The sequence below is a fragment of the Antennarius striatus genome, chromosome 16 (assembly GCF_040054535.1).
Source record: "Antennarius striatus isolate MH-2024 chromosome 16, ASM4005453v1, whole genome shotgun sequence".
In the NCBI taxonomy this organism is placed as follows: Eukaryota; Metazoa; Chordata; class Actinopteri; order Lophiiformes; family Antennariidae; genus Antennarius; species Antennarius striatus.
In genome coordinates, this window is record NC_090791.1 from 2,259,159 (window position 1) to 2,269,941 (window position 10,783).

The 10,783-nt window shown below is 49.2% G+C and overlaps 1 protein-coding gene across 3 annotated transcripts; it reads right to left on the bottom strand.

Moving 5' to 3' along the window:
* Positions 1-322: 322 nt before the first annotated feature.
* med25 (mediator complex subunit 25) lies at positions 323-9,573 on the bottom strand. Of its 3 annotated transcripts, none has more exons than XM_068336531.1 (20): positions 9,430-9,573; positions 8,712-8,861; positions 8,581-8,626; positions 8,362-8,486; positions 8,189-8,287; positions 7,992-8,112; positions 7,712-7,868; positions 7,446-7,573; positions 7,261-7,339; positions 6,905-7,167; positions 6,608-6,709; positions 5,918-6,003; positions 5,763-5,820; positions 5,536-5,643; positions 4,985-5,161; positions 1,824-1,937; positions 1,597-1,668; positions 1,155-1,325; positions 910-1,079; positions 323-816 (listed from the first exon to the last, which is right to left on the bottom strand). In XM_068336531.1, the coding sequence occupies exons 2-19, from the start codon at positions 8,855-8,857 to the stop codon at positions 930-932; spliced, it is 2,202 nt and encodes a 733-aa protein (XP_068192632.1). In that variant the 5' UTR covers positions 8,858-8,861; positions 9,430-9,573; the 3' UTR covers positions 323-816; positions 910-929. The 3 variants fall into 3 exon arrangements, with proteins under 3 accessions (XP_068192632.1, XP_068192631.1, XP_068192630.1); XM_068336529.1 differs by having other exon boundaries at positions 330-816; positions 959-1,079; XM_068336530.1 differs by lacking the exon at positions 1,597-1,668 and having other exon boundaries at positions 326-816; positions 959-1,079.
* Positions 9,574-10,783: the final 1,210 nt, after the last annotated feature.

A 10,783-nucleotide genomic window follows, 5' to 3' on the forward strand; every position in this document is an offset into this window, starting at 1 on the left:
TATGCGAGTGTACACAGTGTCCAAGTGTAAAAAAAAAAAAAACTGCACAAAGTGATAAGCGAATGTGTCATGAGTGCGTTGAAGGAAGTTTGTTTTCCTTCACCTCGGCGGCGTTGGCGTCTCCGTCCGGCGATGGGAGCGCTTGTTACCGCCGGGGTTTAACATGTATGAAGCGTGTGTGTGTGTGTGAGACGCCGTGGGCATGTATGTATGAAGCCGCCGCCGCCATGTGCGCATGCGGTCAGCCTGATTGTACGTTCTGCCAAGGGAAGCGCGGCCAACCGACGCCATCTGGTAGGACTACTTGGCAACGAAATGGGGGGTGGGTAGAGGGGGGGGGGCTCTCTATGGTTCCGCGACATATTGAAGTAGTTAAAATGAACACAGTGACACTATTTGGCAGGCAAAAAAAAAAAAAGACAATGAAGCGTTTATTTGTCAGGTCTATTTCGGTTTCTGTTTAGCCTGCTTACCAGAACAAGGAATCAATTGTCAATAATCATCAGTAATCATCAATAATCGTGTTCCGATCTGACAGAAAAAAAAAAAATCTCGACAAGAAAAGGAGGAAACAACATAAAACTCATGGTAATGGTGATCAGAATGTACAAATGAGGGAGATTATTGTGTTTCTGGTGGTTGTAATGTTGCAGGAAGCTGCTCTTCTCCCTCTGTAAGCTCCGCCCACCCGCTCCGTGGCCCCGCCCCTCCGTCACATGAGGTCCATGAGGATTTCGTCCTCCATGACGCTGGAGACCTGGGGCATCCCGGACGGCGGCACGGCGCCTCTCTGGCCTCCGGACATCAGGATGGGACCTTCGGGGTGGGGGTGGGGGTGGGGGGAGTCATTTGCATCACCATGGAAACCAACGAGAACATCAAAAGGAATGCGATGAAGGAAATGTGAACCTTGTGAGGCGTTCGGCCTATCAGGGGTGAAATATGTTAACATCCTGACCTCCCAAAGGCTGCCTCCATTGGCCCTGCATTTGGGCCCCGCCCCCCGGTGCCGGGTGGACCATGGGCTGACCCAAACCCTGGTGTGACATCATGCCCGTCATGTGAGAGACTCCACCCTGCTGTGGAGACATAGGGGGCGTGTCAGAGCAGGAAACGTCCAATCAGAGAACAGATTTAACTCACTCGTCTCTTACTGGCTGCTGCTGGCTGAGGAGGAGGCTGCGCAGCTGCGGATTGGCTCCCGGGTTGGAGAGGCGGAGTATGGGACCCTGAGGCGGAGCTTGTCCGCTCTGTGCGACTTGATTGGGCGGAGCCCCGCTGACTGGCGGCTGCTGATTGGCTGGTCCGGCTGCTCTCATGGTCATCTGGGGGAGAGTTTGAGACGTTTGACAACAGATTCACGCCACGGGAAAAAAAAACTTTATTTAAAATAACACCAGGAAGGGCGGGTCATGTGACTCTTACTCTACTGGACCAGATTATTAGTGAAGTTATTTATCCAAAACAAACAGCTGAACAGGCTCAGACGCTAACAGGATGCTAACATGTTCATGCGTGTTAGCATGTTCCTATTGGCATGCTACCAGCGACATGCTAACGCGACGCGGGGCTGTATCTTTTGGGAGGGGGGCTCACCATTGTGTTCTGCCTCTGCTGCTCCTCCATCATGGAGACCTGACTAACGGGGGGCATGCCCACCACCACAGACTGCACACAGGACAGATCAGAGAGAAGGAGGAGTGGAAAAAGGGGATGGGGGGGCGGGGAGGTTCACCGGAGGAAATAAGGCATGCAGAGATCAGCAGGCGACGGAGCAGCAGAGGTGTCAACAGGCAGAAAGGGGAGGGGCAGGTGTCATTTACCTGCTGCTGGACGTTGCCGTGGGCAACGGGAATGGGGCCGGGGGGCCTGTTGAGGAAGTTCTGGTTGGGGGCGACCTGCCCCGGCTGCATCGGACCCCCTCCACCACCCAGCTGCTGCACACAGAGAGGAAACAGAACATTCTGTCAGCTTTATTTCTGGAGGCGCCGCCTCACCTCCACCTTCATTAGCGCCTTCTTCATTAGCGCCTTCGGTCGCCGCCGCTAACGCCTCGCGTGTTTCTACAAGTTTTAGAAAGTCAACAGAAAGTCCTTTATTTGAAAAATAACAAACCAAAAAACCCAAAAATGAACCTGCTTTCGAACCTGGGGGGTGGGGCATCAGGATTTGCTAACCTTGTTAGCATCCTTCCCACTAGGTGGCGGCTATCAACCCACGTTTGTCAAGTTCAGACACGACCGAGTGAAACAAAAAGACTTCACAGCGCGTGGAGGAGCGGGAACGCCACGGCTGATCCCATCGATGATATGTTACCATGGTGACATAAGTCGAAGTCAGGTGGGTTTACAACGGCGTGGCCAGCGTGTTGCATTCAAGGACAAATTTTCGGCTGGTCAGATCCAAAAAAACTTTTTTTTTATGACTACTCAGTCGGTCTAAAAAATGTTTTTTTTTCATTAAAAAAAAAATTCCGATTGATCGTCAGTCAAAAAATTATTTTCTTTTGTCAAAAATTTTTCATTGGTCGTTCGGTCGGTGCAAAAAATTTTTTTTCGACGGTTGGTTGGTCTAAAACATTTTTTTTTTGGTCAAAAAAATTTGTTTTTTTCTGGGCATTCGGTCATTCTCAAAAAATGATTTTTTTTGACTTGTTAGCCATTATATTAAAAAAATTTCAGTTCAAAAAAAAAAATTTTTTTTTTAGTTGGTCAGTATAAAAAATGGTTCAGTCGGGTCAGTTTTCGATTGGTCAGTCAGTCTAAAGAATTTTTTTTTTCTGTCAAAAAATATGGGTTTTTTTTTCAGTCCAAAAAATTTCTTTTTCTGTCAAAATGTTTTTAAGGTCCGAAAAAAACAGATTTTCAGTCCACAATAATTTTTTTTTGGGGTCATTCATTTGATCAAAAAAAATAGTTTTTTGTTTTTTTAGAAAAAAAAAACTTTTTTTTGACCGATCAGTCGATCTAAAAATTCTTTTTGTTGTTCGGTCGGTCCAAAAAACTTCATTTGGTCAGACAGTTTAAAAAATATTTGTTCGTTAGTCCAAAAACAGTTTTTTTTTCATCCCATTGGTCAGTCTGAAAAAATTTTAGTTGGTCTGTCGGTCAGTCGGTTGGTCTAAAATTTTTTTCTCCTGACGGTTGGTCGGTGAAGATCTCAGAGAGGGTGATTCGGTTATTACCTATTTTGGCCAGCGTGTTGCATTCAAGGCCAAACGTTTTTGAAACTGTTTTGTTGATATTTGTATTTTTTCTGTAGTCTACGTGAAACTTTCTTCTGGATTTTTTCATCTTCCGACATTTTTTTAAACTTCCTGTTAAAAAAACGTTTCCTGAACCAACAATGTGAAAAAGAGTCGCAATGAATCCGAACCGTAAAGACGGTGTCACGTAAACAACGGGACCAATACCGTTTTTTTGTGGTTTCATCTTTTTTTTTTTACACACCTTAGCGGCTGAGTGAGCGACTGATGCATTTCTGTTTCCACTTTTTCACTCTCCCCCCACTTTTAAAAAGGCTAATCCAATGGCAGTAAGTGCTGAAATGTGCTGCGTCGCCGAGGGAGGAGTTGGGGGGGGTGCGGGGGGTTAAAATGTGTTTCCTACCTCTTATAAACACAAATTATTAAAACCACAGGCTGGTAAAAAAATAAAAACCCAACGCTCTCACTCCGTCCTGCTGAACCTGAACGCATCACGCCGGCGCCGCCGTCGTGGGATTAGTGAGTTCTGACCAACAATAACTGCACAACACGCAGCTTTGGGTCTGGGGGGGGGGGGCACTACAGCTGCCTCCTGCTTTCTGCTGTGATTTATCTCCCGTCTTTAACCCACTAACCTGTAAAATCACGGATTTAAAGTCAGCATCGCTTCTTTTATTTTTCAGGGGGGAAACAACCGGGTTCCTGCTCCCTGAGCCCCCACAGCCCCCGGCACAGAGAACCAGAACCAGCGGTCCAAACTGAAATTTTAATTACATTAAGGCTGCTGTAGCGCTTCCCTGTTAGGGATGCAGCGCTGAATATGTGATGATACACGAGAGGCAGGCGGGGGGGGGGGGCAAGTCTTCATTACAATTTCATGTCTCCTGCTTTCCTCTAAACGCCCCGACGCTCCGACAAACACGGCTTCGCCTCGCACACGGGTCCGACACGCTTCGATGGACACGTTAAAACCAGAAGGGTGAGTGGACAACACGGCGCGATCCGGCCCGCGTAGCTCCGCCCCTGGACGGGGACGCACCGGCGCTCTGAAACGGGATGCGGCCCGAGTCCCGTGGTGGAGACGACGGCTGGTGCGACAGGAAGCCGGTTTAAAACAGCCCGTCTCCGGGGGCGACGGGAAGAAAGAGGAGGGGTTTGTGTCGCGTGGACGAGGCGATGGTTCGTAACCTGTGATGAAGTCAGAGGCAGAAGCCTTTTATACACACACACACACACACACACACACACACACACACACACACACACACACACACACACACACAGGTCTGGAACAGTTATATGTTAATAAAAGTCAAACGTCGACCGTTTCACAAACATTTAAATGCTCGCTGACACGTTTCAGATACGTTGTGTTGTTGATTGTGTGTGTTTTCCCGCAGGACACACACACACACACACACCGCCGGGTGGAATATCGATCACACGCATCGACAAACGGCGGCGGTGTCGGACAGGTGTGAACCGGTTCTGACACCGTTGTGTGTGTGTGTGTGTGTGTTCCTCTAGTGAGCGTGAAGCTAACGCCGCGGCGGGGACTTAGCCTGATGCTAACTCCATTAGCCGCTAGCGGAGCGAGAGCCGTTAGCAGCTAAACGAAATGCCAATAACGATGCACCTGAACGCCGTGAACAATAAACCTCAATCCCCGGCGCTCCTCGGTGATGCCTCCTCATTATCACCTCCTTCTGTTCTGGAACCCCCCCCACCTACACACACACACACACACACACACACACACACACACACACACACACTCACCACTCGGTGCTGCTGGACCTGCTTGTGGTTGGTGATGACCTGCCGGATGCCGTTGACGAAGCCGCTCTGGTCGTTGGGGATGAGACCCATGAAGATCCTCTTCTTGGACGAGTAGAGCAGCATCAGCACCCGCACCTCGCAGGGCGACGTGGTGTGGGGGAAGTGGACACAGCCGGCCTGGGGGGGGTAGAGATGGGGGAGTAGAGTAAGGGTTAGGATGCGGTACATCTCATCACATCAGTTTTCTAAACCACGTGATTCTCTGGCCTGTGCTTTAAATTCAGGTGTAGAAGAAGAACTCAGCTGAACGTTAACCCCGCCCCCCGCCCCTCAAGCATCCCAGAAATAACTCTTCATGCTGACGGAGTCAAAGGCCCTCAACAGAAGTTGTGTCAGAAATGATTTCCTGGTTTGGAGGCCTGGAGCTCCCCCTAGAGGCCGTTCCCAGAACTGCAGCCCAGTAAAGGCAGGGGGGCGGCGCCAGAACGCCTTTCACTGAGAGGTAACCAATCACGGATGAGATGTGGGCCGTGGGGGGCGGGGACACTTACGAAGCCGTTGGCCATGATGCGGTAGAGACCCTTCAGGGACTCCATGTCTTTATGGGTGAAGAGGAACTGGACCATCCTGGAGTTCCTGAAGAGGTGACCCAAGGTCGTCTGAGGAGGAGGGGGAGGAGGAAGAGGAGGAGGAGGAAGAGGAGGGGGAGGAGGACTCATTATGTATCGTTCATAAATAAAGGCGGATCCGTACCAAACAGAACCGGTCCTGGTCTCACCAGGAGCTGCTGTGGGATCAGCTGCATGATGAGCTTCTGGGGCCACTGGTCGGTGTTCCTGTTCAGAGACGGGAGGTCAGACCCAAACAACCATAACCCCCCCAACCCCCCCAACCACCACAGGTGGCCACGGCAACGCCTGATTGGCTACTCACAGGTTTTCTCCCTGGTTGACGTGAACCTGACACGGCAGCGATCGGGTCAGCTTGGTGGTGGAATCGATCGACGAGGCTTTGGGCTTCTGCAGGAGGAGAAAGAAGGGGTTAACGGGAGATGTGGCTCCGCCTTTTTGTTTTTCATTGGCTGTTGTGACCCCAATCAGAAGAAGCCATTCATAAAAACCTGTCCTGAACCGCCTGAGAACATTGATACTCCAGACGCTGTGATCCGTCCAGTCATGTCACTCCGTTTTAACCCAATCAGCTGATTCTGGCTAACAGAGGGCGGGGGGGGGGGGCAGCGGTCGATGGCGGTGATTGATCTCGCTCCGCCCACCCAACACAAACACTTGAAGGCCTCACGAGCGCCTCATGAAAGCCTTGAACATCCGTTTCCTGTCCGCGGCGCCGCCATCGTGAACCCGATTGATTTGACCTGGAGCTGAATGAACGGCGGCGGGACGGAGAGACGATCGATCAGACCGGAGGATAATCAATGACAGGCGTTGATTAAGACTCACCGCGGTGACGGACGGCGATGAGTACCGCACGATTCGTCATGCAGTCTCAGATTGATGCGCGGCTGAGACGACACGCCGGCTAACGTTAGCTTACAACGACCGGCTGGGAGATCTCTGGAGCTAACGGCGTTTAGCTTAGCTTAGCCTACCAGCCACTGGTTTTTACCTCCTGCCACTCCAGGACGCCGGTCCACGCCACGACCTTATTGGCCACCACCTGCGGCTGTCCGATGGGGTTGGCGTTGCCTGAAGCTCCGGGGACGCCGGGCTGAGGAGGAAGCAGACGTGAGACGCTTCAACTTTGGAACCACAAATAAAACACTTACAAATTTTTATAAAAACACAATTTCTTAGAGTAAAATTAGTTTAAAAAAAAGTTTAATTTTACAAAAAAGTAAAGTGATGCAACAAATCCCCTGCTGTGCCACAGCGCCCCCTGAAGGCCGCTACCGAAACAACTCACCATGCTGGGCTGAGCTGACGCCCCTGTCGGCTGATTGGCTGTGGGTTGCGGCTGAGACGGGACCTGCGGCTGCTGATTGGGCACCGGCTGTCCTGGAGGCGGGACCGGCTGCTGCTGACTGGGCGGGACTTGTTGCTGTTGTAGCAGGGGCTGCGTCGCCGTGGTGACAGTGGAGATGTTGGGCTGGTTGAGCTTCACCCCGGGGACCGATGGGATGGTCGGCTGACCGGCGAAGGGAGGGCCCTGACTGACCAATCCTGTGACTGGAGGAGGGGGAAGGGGGCGGGGCACGGGTGAGGATCAGGTTTGAACCACGAAACAACTTTCTGAATTATTTTTTGTTTTAACGAACTCACAACGATTCTTCTGGTTGCTGGCGGCTTCAACCGCCAGCTGCGCCGCCACCTGAGCGGCCGTCATGGAGGCTGCAGGATTCTGTCAACATGGGGGGGGGGGGGGTTGGCAAAGCTGAGGTGAAAACATTCCGGTGATGGAACGGAGCAGGAATTAGCCCGACTCCTCCTGGAGGCGTGTCCGTTACCTGATAAGGGTGGCCGGCGCTGATGGGCGGAGCCTGCTGAGGAACGCCACCGCCGCCAGGTTGACTGACAGGCAGCGGCTGTGGGGGGAGAACGGGTTTGAGCGGCCCTGGACCCCCACCCGGGGAAACTAGACAAAGAACAAGAGACGAAACGTTACATTTTAAAAAGGATCTAAACTTATAAGATGTAAATAAAACGGTCGTAAAATTCCATTTATCGTAAAACGACAACAATCATACAGAAAAAGAATTTCACAAACGCTCACCGGGCAGCGAGACGCCTCTGACCAGCACCATGTGGAAGGGGTCCTGACTGTAGTCCGGATGGGACTCAACGGCGCCCCCCACAGGCGACGCCCGCTCAAACAGAGCCCTCAGCGCCGGCAGCTTCCGGGGAGCCACCACAGAGAAGTGGATCCCTCTCTGGGGGAGAAGAAAATAAAATGAATTCAGATGATTTTCACAGATGACTTTTTTTTTTTTTTAATGAAAGCAGATAAATAAAGTAAAAACTGATTCTAAACATCCGCGTCAGCGTTAACTCACGTCTCTGATGATCTTCACCAGGTTGTCGGCCGTGCAGCCGGTGTAGCTGACGCTCTCCACGGCAGGAAGCAGGTAGGGGGGAGAGTTACACAGGAGCACACACACTTTGTGGGTCTGACCTCTGGTGAGCAAAGAGAGGAAGCGGCGGGTTTAGAGCGACGCCACCCACAGAAGACGTGACAGAAAAGAACACTCACATCTGCTCCCGCATCTTCTTAAAGTCGTCGAAGAGCTGCAACGCCACGGAGAGACCTTCTGCGATCAGGCTGCAGCTCTCAGCGCCGCCTCCCATGAACCTGAGCGGGAAGGAAACAGATTTATTCGTCTCCATCGAGGTTAAACGAAACGAATCGTACGGATGAAAACCGACTGGATGCTGTCGATCCAGGAGACGAACTCGAAGGCCGAGCTGGTCGGAGCGTGACACTGGACGTAGGACTCGGGAGCGCAGTCCACCGTGTTGAAGACGACCAGACCATATTGTGTCCCCCCGTACTGGAAGGACAACAGAAAGAGAAGAACATTCATGTTAACAAATCCTTCTCACCTGACAGCACCAACATAGAATATAAACCAAAAGAACACTCACGTCTCCACCGAAATCTGTTTCTGCCGGCGGCCCTCCATTGAAATATCTACAGTAGATCAGGATAAACAGATTCATTCAAAAAAGGAATATCTCATTAAACTGGGGGGGTTGGGTGGGGGGTGTTTACTTACTCAATAGCTGGCAGTATGTAGTTTTTCCTCAGAGATTCAAAGTAAGGTCCGAGATTCGCCGTCCCTTCGATGACAAACACCACATCCGCCACCTGGTTGGTCCCAGACTTTGTGGACGGTTCCATGAGAGCTGAACCTGCAACCATGAGTCTGAGGAAGAAGACAGAACATTTAATTTAGGTCAGATCGATACAGAATCAGCACAGGAGAAAAATCCATTCGTTAAATTAATCGATCGATTCTATAACCTTCCCAGGATGTGGGAGATGCTGGGAGAAACAACCAGGAAATAATAATAATAACTCAGGTGTAAACAAAACAACAGATAATGGATTCAATTAGTATTTTAATTTAAAAAATAATATTTATATCTTTAGATTGACTATTTTTTGTAGCTGCTGTAAGGACACAGACATAAACGCTGTGTTGCTTTAAGTTCTGCTCCAGCTAACGCCGCAGCTAACCTAGCTAACAAGTTAAAGCTAACCGGGCTAACTCACAGCTAGCTTGAACCGGTCATTCGTGATTAGTTCTGCTAATAAACTTCATTTCCCCGGTGAGACGGAACACATTCAGCCCAAGAAGAAGCAGCTTTGTCGGTCAAAACATCCGAACTGCGCTTAGCATTTCATTCATGTTAGCTTAGCGTGTAGCCTAGTCGTCTGCGAGCCATTTAAACCGGCTAATACACATTTAACCGGAAGCTGGCGCTACTGACCGGATGTTACGAGGCCGCCAGTAGAACCGTGAGATCGTTTAAATCCAAATGTTGCATCAAACCAGCTCCAATGAAAGCCGATTTCTACAAAGAACTGCTAACATAACAGGTTTGTTGTCGTTTTGACGGAAGTGAGTGAGAGGCCCGCCCTCAAGCTGTGACGTCACGCTCTTCTTCTTCCTTTCGTCTGACGCTCGGGAGGAGGTGCTGCCCCCTACAGGCCTGAACTGCTAGGATTTTTGTATGACTGGCGATTCGTGGCGCACACATACTAAATAACGTTAAAAATAAGATAATAAATATAGGAAATAACAACAAAAAAATAAAAAATAAAAATTGAGAAACCTAATAATTTAGTCATAGGAAATTTATCAATTACATATCAAACCTCCCTCGTGGAAGTTGACTTTCTCACAATTTGTTGCTTATATGATACAAACTCATTTTCTCAACAAAGTTGTAATGGAGCTCTTCCCTACGGGGGGTCCAGTGTGCTCTCCACAATTTTCACACATCTCATTTTGGTTTGAAATGTGTGTTGTTCCCCACCTCCAACAAATAATACGAATAAAATAATATCTAAATCCTTTTGTAATGTTTTAGTCAGGCAAAAGAAGGGAATCAATCATAACCTCTTGTTGGAGGCAATAATATTATTATTAATATTCTGTTTCATGCTAATTTGGATCTCTGGAGTCTTGAATTGCGTCCAGCAAACTGAATAAAACCATTTCCTGCTCACCAGTCCTTTCATTGGATTGAGAGTAGCATTAATGAATTCATAATTTGTGGATGAAGTCATCCTTTAAGAAATGCTAACACAGCTCGGATGCCTGATGTCATCACTTTAATGAAATTATATAGGTTTAAACCCTCCCTTCACTCACCTTCCAAGCGCCCCATCAGTGGACAGAAAGATTATCGTATCTGCATCAAATCCATCTAATGAGTGTCCTGAGGGAGACACAGCGGGTGTCCAACATTCGCCTTACTTCAAAGATAAAAGTACGACCCTGAGAGGAGCGAGCGTCACACCATCCGGTCCAGATCCTTCAGATTTGCCCTTGATTTTAGAAATAGAAGTAAATCCAGGATGATTCATGAAGGCCTTTTAGTGTTCTCTGCTCACTGATCCAACCAAAAGGGACAAAAGAATTGGATGGTGGTGTGAGTCATCCTGAATGACGAGAACATACATTTTATTCTCTAAAGACACAGATATATCTAAGTAAAAGACTCAGAATGGCTCCAACAGAGTCGTCAGAGCCGAAGCCTTTTAATTTGATAGCTGTGAATATATTTCCTGTTCATACTAAAATCACCTTGAAAAACAAACCAAGTGTGACGAGAGGCA